At 48.8% G+C, this 19,656-nt stretch overlaps 2 protein-coding genes across 2 annotated transcripts in view; both read right to left on the bottom strand.

The window, feature by feature from the left end:
- The window catches only part of LOC125428885 (zinc finger protein 271-like), a 1,035,007-nt gene that overhangs the window by 698,231 nt on the left and 317,120 nt on the right, over positions 1–19,656 (bottom strand). The window lies entirely within an intron of this gene.
- Positions 1–19,656, bottom strand: part of LOC125427681 (complement C4-like) — a 93,800-nt gene that overhangs the window by 50,179 nt on the left and 23,965 nt on the right. Inside the window, exons 10-17 of the mRNA XM_048487232.1 lie at positions 18,720–18,835; positions 15,437–15,604; positions 13,759–13,938; positions 11,181–11,363; positions 10,128–10,283; positions 8,994–9,120; positions 8,797–8,868; positions 7,531–7,719 (exon numbers count right to left, since the gene is read on the bottom strand). Of these exons, the coding sequence (XP_048343189.1) occupies positions 7,531–7,719; positions 8,797–8,868; positions 8,994–9,120; positions 10,128–10,283; positions 11,181–11,363; positions 13,759–13,938; positions 15,437–15,604; positions 18,720–18,835 (1,191 nt within the window). The remainder of the gene's footprint in view (positions 1–7,530; positions 7,720–8,796; positions 8,869–8,993; positions 9,121–10,127; positions 10,284–11,180; positions 11,364–13,758; positions 13,939–15,436; positions 15,605–18,719; positions 18,836–19,656) is intronic.

Raw genomic sequence — 19,656 nt, 5'->3', positions numbered from 1 at the left:
GGTGAATGGTGTTATAACCTGTGCTTCTGGCGGGAAGTGCCATTCCTGCCACTGCGTGTGCCCGAAATACAAGATGTCTTAATAAATGGACTTTTACATCCCAAAGAAGCCTTTTATTTCTGGCTTCTATAAATTCACTTTCTTACATTGCTTGGCAGGAATCCCTCTGAATTCATCCTATATTCCTGTGCAGTGGACCTCTTGTCTTCGCGTTGGAAGGTTGAATGTTACTCTTGGCGGAAGGTCGCGGTAGCCCCAAAAGAGGGCTCCGACCTTTCCCTTCTGAATCCTGGAGGAACGGCAGGAGAAGCGGGCTTCGCTGTTGGCTCTTTCCGATTCTCCGTATCAGCCGCAGTCTTCCTTTACCTCCGTTGGAGCGAGGGGCGTGGCGGCGACCATGGGGACTTCACATGAGTCGTTTGGGGCGTAATCTATGGATGCGGCCTGTGGATCCCGGATCTCTACCGTTTTCATTAATGGAGTTACAAACCTCAGATGCAACCTGTCATGGAGGAGGCGGGCTTGACCACCTTTTCATCGCGGCAACCCAGGAATCCATTGAGCGATTCCTGGACTGCGTATTTTGGTGATGCTCCCAGGAACCACCGGTGGCACGAAAGCACTGGGGCCGATCCAAAAGGACACGGGAATGAAAAAACCTAGGAATTGGGAGGGTATCCGTGCAGCTGTCCCAATCGGTTAATCCCAGACCCAGCTGACTACGCACCTACAGAGGTGCCTCGAGGACCACCGGTGTACCTACCGGCGGCTTCACCGGTGTCTCCGATGTCACCGGCTTCCAGGCGGCGAAGAGTCCGAAGAAAGCCACCATTCCCAGCCCGGACCGGTTTCCCTCTCCCCATCGAGAAGGACTGGGGATGAGAATTAGAGGCGACTCGCGAGATTGCCAAAAGCGGCATGGAGACCATGAAGCGCCAGCTATGGCGGGAGGAAGGCGGGCACTGGTGCAGCAAAGGCGAAACCTGCAGAGGGGCCGGGAACAGCTTAGCGCCAAAGAAGTCCAGCTTCGAGTTGGACCCGTGCAAAACTGCAGCTCCAGCGACAATATGCCCAGAATCTGTCAGTCCGCATGATAAAGTCCTGGAACACTCCAGACTGGATTTACAGCGGCAACCTTGGCGTTCAGGCTCTCTTGCGCGCATAAAGCTGAAATCGCAAGCCCATAAGCGGGGCCGAACTGGCTAAATTGACGAGAAAAGCTGCTTTGCATGCGCGCAGGATGCATTGATTTCGCAAGGAGAGGGGCTGGCTGCGTTGGAGAGGAACTAAGGAGGCAGCAGACCAGGAAGCCCCAAGTTGGAGTCTATGCTATTACTTGTAGTCATGCGGTGCCAGGGGGCCGCGTGCCTGGGTCCTGCCACCTAAGCATGGCCAGCGGTACCGCCATGGCGCCCGATTCCGACCCCGTTACAACGGCTGCCTGCCCAGCCTGCTCAACTTGGCGCAACCACCTCCCCAGCTTGAGCGCCAAGAGGCGATCGAGCGGGGCTACTATGGACAACTGATACCAGCCCGTTTTGATGGGACGGCTTCCAAACTTCCTACTTCATCTTGCAGCTCAATGCCCACTTGGAAGGTATGATGATTTATACCCGGTCTGGTAGCGAAAATCACGGGACATCGGCTCAGTCCTGGATGGGGCGGCAACCCGACTGGTTCGTGACTCTTTTGGATTTGCAGGATGAGGGACTCGCTGACATTGCCCGCATTCCTCCAAGCCTTAAGAAGCTGGCTTTCAAGATCCAGTGGCGAGAATGAAAACTATCCATACCATCAAAACCATCAACAAAGGCAACGCCCGTTTGCAGAATTTGCCCGTGAATTTCGATGCGGCGGCTGCCGACTTCCTCTAATAGTGGCCTGAGCGCATGAAATCGCGAGAATACTTCTCGGATGCTGTAGACGGCAAGCTACGTGAAGCAATTGATGTTTTTAATTCGGGTTCCCTCGTACTATTGCAGGTCTGGATCCAGTTAGGGTCCCAAAGTGGCGTCTCGTTTGGAATCACGGCTACGTCGAGGGAGGCCGCCCACGCTAAAGAAACCACTACTGTATCCACCAAGTCAAGCCCAGCCGCCCCTACCCGGAAACCACCTCTGAAGCGCCCATTCGCCGACTGGGATTGTCCCATCGCGCTGCGGAGGGCCAGGTCATCTAGCGCCCAACTGTCCCAAGAAACAAACCAACGGCTCCAGCTCGGCGCCTCCGTCTGCCAAACCACCCGCCCAGGTCAGGGCGGCCTCCCACAGGCTTCGTCTAAAGCCGGTTGCAGAAGGCGACCAGCAGAGGAGGGGAAGCAGCTGTTTGCCTTTCTTTACAACCCCATGGACATGGAGCCCGACTCCTGGCGGTGAGTGAAGGCAAGCTCCCATTACTGTTCAAGCATTTCTGACCAGCCCAGCTAAACACACTTTCGCATTATAGCCTGCGGCCCTTGTGGATTCCGGCTGCTCCCACTGCTTAATGCGGCCCCAGGTGGCAGAGGAGCTAGGTCTGGACCGAATTCCCCTGGCTGAAGCCCGCCACCATTCACCCAAATGGACTGACTGGCAGCCCCCTCGGGGAGCGAACGGACCGGCCCAGTACAAAACACAGCGGTTCTCCCTCCGTTCGCCCGACCATTTGGGAGAAAAATTAGTTTTATTTTGGCGCCAGTGTCAGACACTCCATAGTTTTGGGCATGCCTTGGTTATTGTTACATGAACCAAAGTTCATTTTGGAAAGAAAGGATCCTCAGAAATTCACTGAGCCCTCCTCTTGTTGAACACATGAATTGGGAGAAAATTAGCGTCTCCTGGCCACACCCCCCCTCTCTGGCTTCCTCATTGATTGCTCCCGATTCTATTGGCATCCCACCTGCATATCCGTGATCCTAGCCAGAGTTTTTCAGGAGCAGGAATGCGGTCAGTTACCCACCCACAGAGACACTGACTGTAGAAGTGTCATACAACCCGGGGCACAACTACCCAAAAGGTAGAATCCTACAGCATGAGTCAGCGGGAGAAGAAGACCCGTGCCTTCTTGAACAAGAACCTTGCTGTCGAGGGTTCACATGCGAAGACTACCAAACACTACCTGCGCTGCTCCCGTTTTGTTTTGTCAAAAAAAAGAAAGATGGGTCTTTACGACTTTGCACAGATTATCGAGGAGTCTCAATCACGGTCTCTCCCTGTCCAATAAATATCCCTTTGCCTTTGATCCAAAGGACCTTTTAGATGCACTTTCGGCAAAGGGCAGCATTTTACTAAAGTGGACTTGAGAGAAGCTTACTACAGAGTCAGAATTGCTGAAGGCTATGAACACCTGACTTCGCGTTTAACACAAAGTTTGGACAGTTTGAATATTTAATAATGCCATTCGGGGTTAAAGTGGGGCCCCGGGCTTTTATGGCCCACTTATCAGCAAGAAGTTCTCCATGATTTACTGTACAAAGAAATGTTGTTGTATACTTAGATGGCGTTTTTAATTTACTCACAAACCATAGAAGAGCATGAAATATTGGAGTTCGAGAGGTGTAAAGCACGCTACAGCTAACTCTCTCTTTGCCAAACTCTCCAAATGCTGTTTTCATCAGACCTCCATTGACTATTTGGGTTGCGGATCACCAGCCGAGGGGGCTTAAAATGGATCCTACTAAAATTGTGCTTGATCCTCAATGGCCTGCCCCCCCACCAACATAAAGAACTCCAGTGGATTTCTTGGTTTCTGCTAATTTCTATAGTGACTTTATGCCACAATTAAGCTGAACTGACTCTCCCTCTCACAGACCTCTGCTACGCACTAAAGAGGGTAAAGATCCACTGTCGCATCAAGCCGGGGCCCCACTTTCCCTGGTCTGAGGGAATGTCAAACAGCCTTTCAACTATTAAAATCTCGCGTTTACCACGAACCTATCCTAAAGCACCCTGACCCAGATCTCCGTTTGTGGTTGCACGTGGATACCTCGGACAAAAGCACTTAGAGGCAGCCCTGTTGCAGAAAAAATAAAGATGGTAGGCTGTGGTTCCGTGTGCTTATTTGTCCTAAAAAAAATTCTCTGTGGTGCCGAACTCAACTGGACTGTAGGAGACAAAGAGACTTCGATATCAAAGTAGCTTACTCTCCACTTGGCCACTGGCTGGAGGGGCTAAGCACCCCTTTCAGAAGGATTTGGTCGGATCCTTAAAACCTGGCAGCTCTTTCCACCCCTCAAGATGTCCATAAAAACAACCCGGTTTGGAGCCGATTTCTTTTCCTAGATTTCTCTTTTGAGTCCATTTTTCCCTGGAAAACCAACAAACTGGCTGTAGCCGGCTCTCAGCGCCCTACCCGGGGAGGGGTGGAGCTGCCCATACAGGAGACATTCCGCATATATTCTTTCCCCCCTCAGTTGGGGAGTTGGCTGTCACCCGATCTCAAGCGTCCACTTCTCACCTCCACCCCATTCCCAGTCTCGTCTCTCCCTTTCCTCTGCGGGAGCGCTGGTGAGGCCGAGGGCTGCCGCGACTCCAGCCTCCAGCGGCGAAGGTGACTCCCTGCATTGCGCTTTGGAGAATGGGAGCGCTTCATGGCGGAGGGAATGTTGGAATGCGATGCCTCCCCTCCTCATAAGCAGGTTCTTGGAAGCTTGCCACGATGCCCGATTGACTGGACATTTTGGCTTTTGAAAACTCTGCATTTTAGCCCAGCCGGGTAAAGTTCTGGTGGTAGCGCCGCAATCGCGCAAAGACGATTAAGGAGCGCATACATTAAAAGCGCTGCACCGGTTTGTGCAGAAGCCAAAACCATCCCGGGAAAGCCCCCCATGGGCCTATTGAAACCTCTCCCGGTGGCCTCCACTGCCCTTGGGAAGTTTGGCCATCTCCTTATGGATTTTTATCCACAGATTTGCCCGAAAGTCGCCATGGCAACACGTTTTATGGGTGGTGGTAGACTTATTCTCTAAAGCAAGCCCATTTTTTTTATTCCGTATTAGCTGTCCATCCTCGGCTTCCCTAAGTTGCTTGACGTTGTTTATTCAACTTATGTTTACCGTCTCCATTCCGCCCCGTTAAAGGTGGTTCTCCGACCGGCCCCAATTCATCCCTCAAAGTTCTGGAAGCGTTTTTTACAGGGTTGTTGGGGTCGGGGCCGTCCCGACATCATACCGCCCCTACCGCGTTCAAAGAGTACGGGCGTAGGCCGGAGAGAGCGAACTTAACAGAGACCCTAAGAGGCGAGTATTTACGCTTATTTACACCCAACTACCACCAAGACAATTAGTGCGAGCCCTTATTCCCGTTCGCGAGATGCATAGCACTACAATGCGGGTTCATAGTAGTACAAAGAAAAACCCCTTTGAAATTGTAATCCGGTGGCTCGCTTTTCCCGCCCGTTGCCACAACTACCCACGGCAGCTTTGGACCCCCAGAATTTCAACAATGGATTTCTCATCCCTAGTCAGTAGGGATGGAAGTCAGTCCAGACCGCCTTTACAAACAAGGACTCTGAAAGGCTGCAAGCGGATAAACTTACCGCTTCGGATTTCCTCTGCGTGTGGGCTCTTGGGTGTATTTATCTACAAAAAAATCTCAGGGGCGTGCATAAATATTCCAAACTTGGCAAAGAGATTTGTGGGACCTTTTCCAGATTACTAAAGTGATTAGTAATGATGTCACTGCCCAGCTTAGAATTTGCTCTTAACTCTCTTAGTAACATCCATACTCTTCCCCATTCCTGCTTGCTCTAGAAGGCTCCCGCTTCCGATGCCTGGCCGCGACTAACCAGCCGGAGAGGACCCCACCGGCTATTATTGATGGCATTACACAGCGCTAACTTTTCTGACAGTGGCGGCTATCCCTGGACTCTGCAGCTTTAATCATAAGCGCTTGCAATATTTAGTCTCTTGGGTGGGATATTCCCTCTGGGTATAATCAATGGGTTTATTCCTAAAAACTTGTTAGAAGCCCCCACCCTTATTTCTGCTTTCCACAATCGCCACTTTTCCAAGATAAACCTGGGGAAGGGGTCTTCTTTAGGGAGGCAGAAGGTGTAAAGATTCAATGGTGTTGATGTGGTGGAAGTAACCTTGAAGTGCATTCCACAGCCCGGGCGATGGGCCAGATGCATCGGCCGGAGACTTTATCTTTCTTGCGCTGGGAGATGAAGACTCCGTTCCCATAGAAGCTTAGGAAGCGGGGGGATGGGGTGAATGGTGTTATAACCTGTGCTTCTGGCGGGAAGTGCCATTCCTGCCACTGCGTGTACTTGAGCTTTCTAAGATGTCTTAATAAATGGACTTTTACTCCCAAAAGCCTTTTATTTCTGCTTCTATGGAATTCCTTACAATGGGGCTCCTCCCCTGTGCAGAGGCCATCGTGGAAAGGAGGGGAGCCCAAGCCAGCCGCCCTCGTCTGGGGGCTGCTGGGACTTCTCTCCTGCATGGAGGGCGCCCGGCTGGCTGGGGAAGAGGTGAGGACTCTTGTGCTGCACAGGAGTTCTCGCCTTGGCCCCCAGCCAGCTGGACGGCTTCTGTGGAGAGGGAGGAAGGCAGTGGTGGGATTACTGGTTCAGCAAACTAGCCGACTACTTAGCTAATGGTTCTACTGAACCGGTCCGAACTGGCTGAATCCCACCTCTGTCTGTCTGTCTGTCTGTCTGTCTGTGTCTGTCTGTCTGTCTGTCTGTCTCTCACCAACCAACCAACCAACCAACCAACCAACCAACCAACCAACCAACCTACCAACCTACCAACCTACCAACCTACCAACCTACCTACCTACCTACCTACCTACCTACCTACCTACCTACCTGGGCGGTATACAATCTGGGCGGTATACAATCTGGGCGGTATACAATCAAGCAAATAAAACAGCATAAAACTTTAAAACAAACACAAACCTAAAAAGCTAAAATGGATCAGATGGCAAGCTCTACTCTACTTCTTGCGAGCGGTCCCATTCTGCCTTAGTGTAGTAAAGTACATTATATGTATTTTTTTCTTTGTCTCTGGATGTAATTGCAATTGGATGGACACAGTTGTTAATTTTTTGTTTTCTTTCCTCTTTTTCTGTCCTGTCCTGTTTATATCTATTAAAAATAATAATAATTAAAGAAGACGAGCACCTTAAATTGTGTTCAGAAACAAATTGGAAGCCAGTTGTAAATGGGCAAAGACTGGAATCATGTGATCCCTAACTCCCACTCCAGACAGCATTCTGTACCAGCTGAAGTTTCCCAGGGCAGCCCCATGGAAAAAGCATTGCAGTAATGCAGTCTAGATGTAACCAGGGCATGCACCACAGTGGCCAGACCTTGTCTGCTTAGGGACCACAGCAGCTTTATGAGCAGTCAAAGCTGGTGAAAGGTACTCCTGGCCACGGCTGCCACTCGCTCCTCCAGCAGTAGGCCTGGGTTCAAGAGCACCCCCATACGAAGGACCCCAAGACTAAGAGAGGCAACCCCATCCAGAGCAAGCGGCATCTCAAATCCCCACTTCTCCTTTCGCGCTCAAAGCAGGGATAAAAAACTAGCCCCAGAGTCTCTACTCACTCCGTGCAAGACTATTGGATTCCCAGGATCTGCGTCGCAGTCTAGTCGCATATTGGCAGCAGTCAAGGAAAACGACGGCACATTGACCCCGGACCCGCTTGGCCCGCTGCTCACACGTTAAGGGCATGGGAATCCTCATCATACCATCCCGACAGCATCTCTGAGCATCAGAGTCTAAATACTTCTTAACTGGGAAGGGTAAGGGATGGATGGGAAAGGATAAAACGAGAACGGATGCATGTGAATCTAAAGGTAGGCCAGAGGAAAGATAGCCCACATTGCATGAGGAGCAGCAGTGGCGTAGTGGTTAAGAGCAGCTGCATTCTAATCTGGAGGAAGCCGGTTTGATTCCCGGCTTCCTGTACACTACAACACACGCCAGCTGGGCTAGTCACAGTTCTTTGGAGCTCTCTCAGCCCCACCCACCTCACAGGGTGTTTGTTGTGAGGGGGGAAGGGAAAGGAGATTGTCAGTCCCTTTGAGTCTCCTAACAGGACAGAAAGGGGGGATATCAATCCAAACTCTTCTTCTTCTTCTGCAGATTCACAAAGAACAGTAGCTGCATGTGAAACTGTCTTATACAGAATAAGACCCTTGGCCTATCAACATCAGTTCTGTCCACTCAGACTGAAAGCAGCTCGACAGGGTCGCAGGCAGAGGACTTTGTGTCAGTCAATATTCAGTAGAGATACCAAATTGGTCATGCTGGCAGGGGCTGATGGGATTTGTAGTCCATGAGCATCTAGAGAGCCGCAGGTTGCAGACCCCTGCCATATACCCTTATTTATTTAGTTAGTTAAAACATTTTCAAGCTGCCTTTCTACCTTGAAGAACTCAGGGCAGCTAATAATGTAAATGGGAAAAAAATCATTTATATTAAAAAAAAAGACCTCATAAAAGATCTGAGTTTAAAATCTCAATTGGAACTGCCAATAAATAAATACTAAATTAGTCCAATGGTGTCCTAAATAAAATCCCGTCCACCTCTGCAGAATATAAAAAGTGATGGGTGTAGCTGGAAAGACTGTTCCTAGTCATGGGGCTGCCACTGAAAAGGCCCTCTCTCGGGTGCCCAGCGGACAAGCTTCTTTGATTGGTGGACAGTCAGAAGGGCCTCTCCCTGGAACTTCATTCCTGGGCAGCAACGTGGATTGTAGGAAGGGCAGCCAGATACGTTTGTATGCATGTTTGACTTCCGGGGCATATGCTGATATTTCCACAGGGTCACCAATCCTTCTCCTTTCCCCTTCCCCTTCCACCACTTACGCCTCTCCTGGAGTTGAGTTTGCAACTGAAGGGAGCGCTTCTTCCGGGAAACGTCCACATTGCATCCATGGGCTGAGGGAACTGAGAAGAAGAAGAAGGGATAGTGAGAACACCGTGCAACTCTAGCCAGGAATTGCTCCAACTCACTGCCCAGCTGCGGGGCGGGCGGGCGGTGGTTTGCGACACCAGCAGTTTACCTTTTCGGAGTGGGCTCTTCAGATTGCCTGCACGGACGGAAAGCCCAGCATCAGTAAAAACGCCAAGGGTGTTTTCCCCACTGCCAGCTGTGCAGCCCAGATCATAACTTCCCATGGCCTGGAAAACCTGGAGGCAGGAAGAAAAGAGGAAAGAAAATGGCAGGAAAACGATGGGACAGTGGATAAAAAATGATGGAAGGATTCTTGCGATTGGGTGGCAGGATATGCACAGAGAAGGAGAATTTAAAAATAAGGGACTGGATCTTGCAATTTGGCTTCCTTTTTCTGCAGCCTCCCAATCCACAGAGTTATTGCTCCAGAGAAACTGAGAATATTTTAGGGGGTTGGAAAAAGGCTGCTGGGGTGGGGAGATAAAGCAAAGAAGATGGGGGATCCTTGCATGGACAGTCCCTCTTTTGCATCCCACAGTCCCTCTATTGCATCCAAACTCCAACTTCTGAAAATGAAGTTAAGACTCTACATGATTTTTAAACCAGTTTCATCATAAATGTTTAATGGATATTGAAAGTTACCTTGGAGATAAGAATTGATTGAAAGACAGGATAGGTACTTTATATACATTCGTGTATGTGTGTGTATGTACACACACATATGTATGTACACACACACAAACACACACAAACACACTATCCATCCATCCATCCATCCATCCATCCATCCATCCATCCATCCATCCATCCATCCATCCATCCATCCATCCATCCATCCATCCATCCATCCATCCATCCATCCATCCATCCATCCATCCATCCATCCATCCATCCATCTATCCATCTATCCATCTATCCATCTATCCATCTATCCATCTATCTATCTATCTATCTATCTATCTATCTATCTATCTATCTATCTATCTATCTATCTATCTATCTATCTATCTATCTATCTATCTATCTATCTATCTATCTATCTATCTATCTATCTATCTATCTATCTATCTATCTATCTATCTATCTATCTATCTATCTATCTATCTAATCTTTTACATTAAGCCAGTAATAGAATTCCACAAAATTGGCAAGAGTATTGAAAAGGATGTTTCTGTTTCTGGGGCAGCCACGGTCTCTAGAAACGAGAACACACAGAAAAGGTGCGGGAGGCCCATGACAGTACCTTGCCCTGAGTGAGGCGATTCTTCCCATTGAGGGCATAGACAGCCATGTCCACAGCGACAAGCGAGACAGAAGACATAACATCGGTGTCGACGATGAGTTGCCCAGTCTCCTGGGGTCGCGGCTGACGAAGGTTTTCTGATGTGTGGAGACGCAGCTGCAGAGGGAGGACATTTTGACAAAAAAAATGTGTTCTTTAAAATTTCACCCATCCCTTGTTATTCACACACACCTGACTCCCTTTTTGTCTTCCTAGACACTTGCCCGTTTCTCTCTTTTCCATCTATTGCCTTTGCTTCTTTCTCCACAGTCAAGGGAGCCAGAAGGGTTGACTAGCCCATTCTCTGTCAGACTAATCTTCCTCAGATAAATGTTGAAATGATAAAATGGAGTAGAGGCTCAGCGGCTTGGGGCCTTCATACCTGCGGGACCGTCTAACCCCATATGTCCCAAATAGGCCTCTGCGTTCGGCGGAGGCCAATTTGCTGGCAGTCCCCTGCCCCTCGTCGATACAACTGGCCTCTACCCGGGCCAGGGCCTTTTCAGCCCTGGCCCCGTCCTGGTGGAATGCTTTACCATCTGCTGTCCGGGCCGGGCGGGACCTTGGTGAGTTCCGCAGGGCCTGTAAGACCGAGTTATCCCACCGGGCCTTTTGGGGATGCCAGCCGCAGACTGCCTGCCCCCTCTGCAGCCCCCACGACAGTTCTGCCATCTTCAGCATTGCCTGATCGCTGATTCCATCCATTTTTGGGCAATGCTGGCCCTCCTGGCCTTTGGGTTGGGCGCCATCTGTGCATGCATCCGGGCGTGTATTTTTATCTGTAATTTCTGAAATTGCTGCTGTAATGTATTTTAATGAATTTTAATGTTTTGTCGTTATATTGTATTTGTTTAATGTCTCATTGTACACCGCCCAGAGCCCTTCGGGGGTTGGGCGGTCTATTAAGCCGAATAAATAATAATAAATAAAATATAGAGGAGAGCCAACTCTGTTCCCTACAGAAGGGTAGGATAATGTGTATGTGTGTTTTTTTCAAAATAAGGAACTACTCACCTTCCCTTTGCAGGTGTCAACAACATCCACCCAGATGGAATTTGCCACAATTTTGCCCTTCACGTGGTAAAAGGCCACAAACCGAAACGCTGGCATCAGGTTGGGCGTGATGCGGATGGAGACTGCAGTATAGGAGCTGTGGGTTATGCTGCTGGCAGAGACGATCTCTCCTTTGTTCAAGACCTGGAAGAAAAAGGGACAATTCACATACGTAGATGTAGAAGGGAGAGCAGCAGTGGCGTAGTGGCTAAGAGCAGTGGCTAAGAGCAGGTGCACTCTGATCTGGAGGAACCGGGTTTGATTCCCAGCTCTGCCGCCTGAGCTGTGGAGGCTTATCTGGGGAATTCAGATTAGCCTGTACAGTCCCACACATGCCAGCTGGGTGACCTTGGGCGAGTCACAGCTTTTCGGAGCTCGCTCAGCCCCACCTACCTCACAGGGTGTTTGTTGTGAGGAGGGAAGGGCAAGGAGATTGTAAGCCCCTTTGAGTCTCCTACAGGAGAGAAAGGGGGGATATAAATCCAAACTCCTCCTCCTCCTCCTCCTCCTCCTCCTCCTCCTCCTCTTCTTCTTCTTCTTCTTCTTCTTCTTCTTCTTCTTCTTCTTCTTCTTCTTCTTCTTCTTCTTCTTCTTCTTCTTCTTCTTCTTCTTCTACTAGAACATGGTACAGTCCAGCCTAGATCTTGCAACTTCAAACATCAAGTGGGGACTGCATGTTTGAACGCGTCCCTCACCTCACACAATACACTCTACTGAGATGGGGAATCTGCACAGCAGACAGAAGGCAGGACAATTTTCATGTGCAGGATTTATTTTTAGGAGCGGGAAAGATCATTCTATTATGTGATTTCGCACTTGCAACTCCATATGACACAAACCAGGAACGAGTTCACAGGGCCCGTTTTAAAATCCATCAAAAGAGGCAGAGGCGTACCAGGGGGGAATGGTGTCCGGGGGCAACACCTGCTCTGGGAGCCCCCCCCCCACGCCCCACTTACCTTCGCTGGCGGTTGCTCCAGTGGCGGCGGTCCCAGGCAGCCTGGCAGGGCCGGGCCTGGCGGGGCAGGACCAAGGGGTATGTGGTGGCCTGGAGAGGGCAGAAGCCAGCTTGCAGGAATCCCGGGAGGGCAGGGCGCCGGCGCCAGAGAGTCCCCCCTGTGTCCATTCAGGCCGGCTCTTGCGTTCCCCAGGGCCTGGGGAGGGCAGAAGCTGACCTGCAGGGAGCCTGGGAGGGCAGGGCGCTGCCGCCCCCTGATGCAGGGCTCCCCCCACTTCCCTGCAGGCAAACTCCTGCTCTCCCTAGGGCCGTGGTGGCGAACCTTTGACACTCCAGATGTTATGGACTACAATTCCCATCAGCCCCTGCCAATTGGCCATGCTGGCAGGGGCTGATGGGAATTGTAGTCCATAACATCTGGAGTGCCAAAGGTTCGCCACCACGGCCCTAGGGCCTAAGGAGGGTAGAAGTCAGCCTGCAGGGAGGCCAGGCGGGGTGGGGTGCCATGGCGGACAGCTTGGGCACACACTGTTTTGTCGGGGGCCCCACATGACAAAACGGCATGCGCTTGGGGACATGGGATACCCCATGTCCCCATAAGCAGTATGTCACTGTAAAGAGGTGGGGGGTGTATTGATATCAACAGCTCTGTTAGAGATCTGAGGAGAAAAATTAAGAGAGCCTATCTGACGACCACCCTGACCTGAATGGCCCAGACTAGCTCAGTCTCATCAGATCTTGGAAGCTAAGAAGGGTCGGTCCTGGTAAGCACTTGGATGGGAGACCACCAAGGAAGGCCAGGGTCACCTACACAGAGGCAGGCAATGGCAAACCACCTCTGAACACTTCTTGCCCTGAAAACACTACCAGGGTAGCCAGAAGTTGGCTGTCACTTGATAGCACTTCCTAATTCACCAGCTGATGAATGGGCAGGACCAAGCGATTCTTCCCCTGCACTGGCTGGGATAGGCTAATTTTCACGGCGCTGACTGCAGAGCAGGTGGACAGACTAAGAACATAAGAACAAGCCAGCTGGATCAGACCAGAGTCCATCTAGTCTAGCTCTCTGCTACTCGCAGTGGCCCACCAGGTGCCTTTGGGAGCTCACGTGCAGGATGTGAAAGCAATGGCCTTCTGCAGCTGTTGCTCCCGAGCACCTGGACTGTTAAGGCATTTGCAATCTCAGATCAAGGAGGATCAAGATTGGTAGCCATAAATCGACTTCTCCTCCATAAATCTGTCCAAGCCCCTTTTAAAGCTATCCAGGTTAGTGGCCATCACCACCTCCTGCGGCAGCATATTCCAAACACCAATCACACGTTGCGTGAAGAAGTGTTTCCTTTTATTAGTCCTAATTCTTCCCCCCAGCATTTTCAATGGATGCCCCCTGGTTCTAGTATTGTGAGAAAGAGAGAAAAATTTCTCTCTGTCAACTAACTGGTCAAGGTCCCCTCTTCCACCAATACAGTATCACTCCTACTTATGGTTCAATTATATTCTCAAGGAGCAAATGAAAAAGTCGAAACAGTCAACAAGCTTTGAGAACAGCTTTCATTCATCCCAGATACGATGAGGATTCACCATGTAGTAGAAGTTGGAGAAGTTGTCAGGTCCGATGGACTTCAGCCCCAACATGAGGGTGTCTCCTGGGTTCAAGACTTGGTTACTCTGCCCAAGAATGACCAAGTAACTGCCTCCTTCGGAGCTCATGGCTTTGATACTTAGAGTGACTTTGGCTGGAGACTCCGTCCCAGCTGTTATCTGTGGGAGACAATAGAGATACACAGTTCACTGTGCAGATCTGTAGCCTTTATAGGAATAGTTAGAATCAAGCCAGTCCCGAAACTAACTAGATGTACAAAAGATAAGCCAATTATGGATTTTAAGATAGCATGGAGACAATATGTCAGGAAAAAATACAGCTGTGGAGATGTGACTATTGGTTATAGCAGCAGTGGCGTAGGAGGTTAAGAGCTCGTGTATCTAATCTGGAGGAACCGGGTTTGATTCCCAGCTCTGCCACCTGAGCTGTGGAGGCTTATCTGGGGAATTCAGATTAGCCTGTACACTCCCACACACGCCAGCTGGGTGACCTTGGGCTAGTCACAGCTTCTCGGAGCTCTCTCAGCCCCACCTACCTCACAGGGTGTTTGTTGTGAGGGGGGAAGGGCAAGGAGATTGTCAGCCCCTTTGAGTCTCCTGCAGGAGAGAAAGGGGGGATATAAATCCAAACTCTTCCTCTTCCTCTTCTTATGACATATAAGGGGAAAAGTAACTATTATATGGAATACCTTCTATCTTCTACTTGGATACATGATAGATAGCTGACAACTATAATTGTAAATGATATTTTGAAGTACTGGGCAAGAGGCCTACATCATTTATTTTGTGTTCCTCAACAATAACTGAAGCATTGTGTTTATCAGTAATTAATATGGATTGAATATTGTAAGGAAATGTAATGGTTCCGTTCCACATATATTCCTTCTTTTCGTTTTGAAATTTTGTTACGTCTTGAATTGGAATAAAAATTTTGATTTTTTTTTTAAAAAAGAATCAAGCCCAGTCCAGAATCACCTTAGAGACCCAAAAGATTTCCAGGAAATAAGTTTTCGAGGGTCTGAGCCTGCTTCCTCAGATTTGATGAAGGGAGAATTGACTCATGAAAACTTATACCCTGGAAATCTTGTTGCTCTTTAAGACTAGAATGTAACTCCTCTACTGTAGACCAATCCACCTGTCCACCGAAAACTTTACACTGATTTTAGAGCTGTCATTTGCCCCTGAGAAACCTGGGAATTGTGGTTTAATAAGAATGCTGATCTCTGTTAGAGATCCTAGCCACCCTCCCTTACAGAATGAGGGGTTAGAACTGTTTCTATACTGGCTACCCTCTTGTCAAACCTGTACATTGGGAAACAAATATATCGGTAGAAATACACCATAAGCATCCAAAGCTTATGGCTTCAGTGCTTATGGCTTATCAATATTTATTCTTATTTGTATTTGATAAGCTTTGACTTATAAAAGCTCACAGCCTGGGAAATTGTGTTGGTCTTTAAAGTGTGACTGGACTTGAATTTCACAAACATCTTTCACTTAGTAAAACAATATAACACTTGCCATGTTCAGTGAATATTCCGGTTTCAAGGTCTTCTCCCCCCCCCCAATTGCCCCCTCTCCCTCCTATTCCCCCTTTCTCAGTTTCTAACTCCCTTCCTTCCAACTCTCCCGTCCAGCGTGAGTGAAGTGCACATACCGTGAAAGTGATTGTTTTAGCTGTAGCAGGAGTGTTGATTGCGTATGTCACAATTCCATGACCATCACTATTCACTTGGCCATTTAGTGGGGACAAATTGTCTATCTGGGCAGAGAAGTGGACCGGGAGGTGAGGAACAGGTGAACCATCTGGTAGTGAGACTGTAGCCTGAGAATGGGAGGGGACAGAGATGTATGACACGTAGCCACATTATCTACAAAGGCACGCACAATGATGTCTACGAACAGGTATGTACCTTGCAGGGTAGGTATCTGCGCACACCTCAAAGCAAAAGACTCTGCCCTTGTTCACTGAGATAACCTGAAACCACAGAGAATGTGCTGCTCCACTGCATCTCTGCATGGATCATTTAAAAGACCTGTGTTTAAAGGGGGTACCTCACTTACTGATAGGGAAATAGCACGCCACCTTCTGGTAATCAGCACTCTTAAGCAGCAGTGGAGTGCAATCTATATATATAAAAATCTATCAGTTTGTTTTTCTGCTGACAGATAATCTCCCAAACTACTGGACCGATTGCTTTGAAATTTTCACACAACGTCACATTCACGTGCGGCCAGGTTTTCATACTGTTTCCACACCTCCTGTTGTGTACATGTCACAGCTGTGCCAGTTATTGTGTACATGCTGCACCTGTGACAGTTGGAACCACAGTTCTGTTCCGCAACAGCGCCATCTGCTGGCCATCAAAGCATCACCCTCTGATACAAGGGAACCAACCATGCCTTCCTTGAAAACCACTGCCTTTTGGAGTGAAAGGGATGCGGCGGGCTATCTGCACATGGCCCACCCACCCTAGCGGAGGAAGGGGAAGGTGAGGGAGGGTCTGGGGGTTTGCTGGACCAAACGCTCTGAAATTTGAACACAACGTAGCTCATGCCTCCCAGCGTGTTTTACGCTAGATAATTCGCCTGCAAGGGAAGGGAGTGAAAGGGACAGGACCAGCCACCTGCACATGGCCCACCCACCCTAGCAGAGGAAGGGGAACGTTAGGGAGGGACCTGCAGGGTTGCCATGCAAGGGAACGGGAGAGAGGGAGGGGAGCGAGGGGCCCCTTGCCTCTCCCCTCCCTTGCAATCATTGTGCAATGACACATGTTCGAACCGTTTGCTTCCCCTTTTCTTCCTTTTCCACTTCACCAGACTCAGCCACAGCAACGCGTGGCCGGGCATGCTAGTACTCTATAACTTTTTTTTAAATTTTCATTTTGTAATCTAAGACAACTGCAAACATGGTAGCTACCTTACATAGAAAAGAAATCAGAAAATAGAGTCAACCTTTATCCCCCATAAAATTACCATAAACCCATACAGTGCCATTTAAAAGAATAAGTAAACATTAGAATAAAAGAATAAAGAATAAACAGTAAAAAAGTGAACTGACTTCCCATCTCTCTTCGACCTTGTGTATATTACTTTTAAAAGTACCTTTTACTTTTAAACCAGCTATTCTTAATCCCCCCGTCTTTATGAAAATTACAGTGTAATTTATGAAAATCTTTATGGAAACAGTGTAATAGGAGCTGCGTAGCGTAGTGGTTAAGTGCTTGCACTGCCACTCACACGGTCAGGAGTTCGAGCCCCCTGGGGGTCAGATATCCTGGCAGCTGGCTCATGGTCAACTCAGCCATACATCGGTTTCTTGGTAGGTAAATGAGTACCTAGCTCATAGCTAGCGGTAAAGAATAGCCGGGGAAAGCAATGGCAAACTACCCCACAAAAGGCTTGCCTATAAAACCACTGCTTGCAGTGGTACCCCAGGGTCGGATATGACTGAAGGGGGAAACTTTACCTTTACAGAACCAGATTTAGGCATCATAACAATGTACATGTTAACAATTTTTATGCAGATCTTTTCTTTTCTCCTTTCTTACAGGCCCCTAAAATATATCAGCCATTTGTTATATTTTCCTGAACATTACAAATTACTCCAAATCGTAATTCTAACTTGTCTTGCAGTTCCTTGATTTTTTTTGTGTTAGTATCTACTCTCAAATTAAAACAGTAAGAAAGAGAGGTGAGTACTGTCTTCAGGCTGCTTGCGGATCTTTTTTGTTCATGCTGAAGAACTTTCTTGCAGCCTGGGCCGTTTCCCCACTCGCCTTTTGTTGCGCGCGACTCGCTCCAAGTAACGTGAGGTCCAGCGGCACTCCCCACTACCGGAGCGGCGACAATGCAGCCGCCCTGATTCTGCCGCCCTCGCAACCCCTCAGTGCGCGTCATTTCTGCCCCTGTTCAGAATGGCGCTTTTTGCAAAACCCTGCACAGAGCACGGGCAGTGGGGAGCATGACTGCGCGCTCAGAAACACCCGCGGTTAACGAAGCCCGGTAAGCCTCGCTTTTCTTTTCAAAGTGGGGAAACGGCCCTGGACATCTGTGATTTTTCTGATAAATTCTATTAAAGGTAAAGCTGAGACCTTCTGATAGTAGCCACTTGGAGTCTGTAAGAAATTTGTATTCCTTTCTCTTCATTAAAGTCTCTCTTGGCAACTCCCTCATTATGATCAAATTCTGGACTTGATATTGCATTTTTGGGCTCGGAAGAATTCTCCTTAAGCCTGCACTGATTAAATGTCTTTTAAAAGTTTGGTGGAAAATAATAACTGTTGGATTTTAGTAAGCTAGTCAAGCTATAAAAGTCTGTAAAAAGGCAATGGCAGATTCCGCACGGGCCAAAAGCAGCGGCGTGAAAACGGTGGGAAAACAGTGGCTGATTTCGCATGGGCCAAAAACAGCGGTGTGAAAACGGTGTGAAAACAGTATAAACCCTTTTACACCATTTAAAACCCTTTTACACCATTTTCACACCGCTGTTTTGGGCCCATGCGGAATCTGCCTAAGTTTAATTTTCTGTGTGCATTGGCTAGAACAGGGGTAGGGAACCTGCGGCTCTCCAGATGTTCAGGAACTACAATTCCCATCAGCCCCTACCAGCATGGCCAATTGGCCATGCTGACAGAGGCTGATGGGAATTGTAGTTCCTGAACATCTGGAGAGCCGCAGGTTCCCTACCCCTGGGCTAGAATGTACATTTGCCTGTTTAGGAGACAAACAACATGACGCCAACAACCAACCTAGCATGCAGATTTGTCAGGTGAAGCTTTAGCAGACATTTTATTTCCATGCCACAAAAATCTTCCCTGAGCATACTGAGTGAATAAATGCACAGCTTGCAACCTATGACTGGTTGTGTAACATCATGTGTAACAAAGCACCCTCAGCATACACATAACATGGGATGCTGTAAGACACACAACACGCACCAGCAGTTCAAAGGGTGTACTGGGCACAAAATACCGCTTTGTTTGGGACAGGTCTACTGAATATGGAGAAGTCACAAATTTCACCGACGTCAGGTCCTGCTCTTCCAACTCTCCACCTGAAGGAAAAGACATTGAAGTTAAAGAAATAAAGATGACCCTCCCTTCTTTAAGAACATAAGAACATAAGAACTAGCCTGCTGGATCAGACCAGAGTCCATCTAGTCCAGCATTCTGCTACTCGCAGTGGCCCACCAGGTGCCTTTGGGAGCTCACATGCAGGATGTGAAAGCAATGGCCTTCTGCTGCTGCTGCTCCTGAGCACCTGGTCTGCTAAGGCATTTGCAATCTCAGATCAAGGAGGATCAAGATTGGTAGCCATAGATCTAATTCTCTCCATAAATCTGTCCAAGCCCTTTTAAAGCTATCCAGGTTAGTGGCCATCACCACCTCCTGTGGCAGCATATTCCAAACACCAATCATACGTTGTGTGAAGAAGTGTTTCCTTTTATTAGTCCTAATTCCCCCCCCCCCCCAGCATTTTCAATGAATGCCCCCTGGTTCTAGTATGCCCCCTGGTTCTACTTTGACACCAGTATTTGTATGTTTACTCTAAGAGAGCAAACTGTGGCTCCTCAAGGCCATTTAACAGCATTGTGTGAGGGAAGGGGGGTGGGGGAGGGTTAGGTTCAAACCTCTCTGCCGCTCTTGGGAAGTTTTGACTGAATCTTTTAAATATCTGGGTGCTCCAAATGTCCTGTCTAGTTTGGCCCTCAGACTGACACGCATGAATGGTACACCTACACAAAAGGTCAAGGCTGACTCTTGACTGGATGGAAAGGTCAAAGCTTCCAAAAATTTAGCCTGGGCTGGCCAGACTAGGCAAGATACCATAAACCAGAGCGGGAAAGGGGAACACCTGTCTGGGGCAGCAAACAGA

The sequence above is a fragment of the Sphaerodactylus townsendi genome, linkage group LG03 (genome assembly GCF_021028975.2).
Source record: "Sphaerodactylus townsendi isolate TG3544 linkage group LG03, MPM_Stown_v2.3, whole genome shotgun sequence".
Lineage (NCBI taxonomy): Eukaryota > Metazoa > Chordata > Lepidosauria > Squamata > Sphaerodactylidae > Sphaerodactylus > Sphaerodactylus townsendi.
This window is presented reverse-complemented; position numbering and strand designations above follow the sequence as displayed.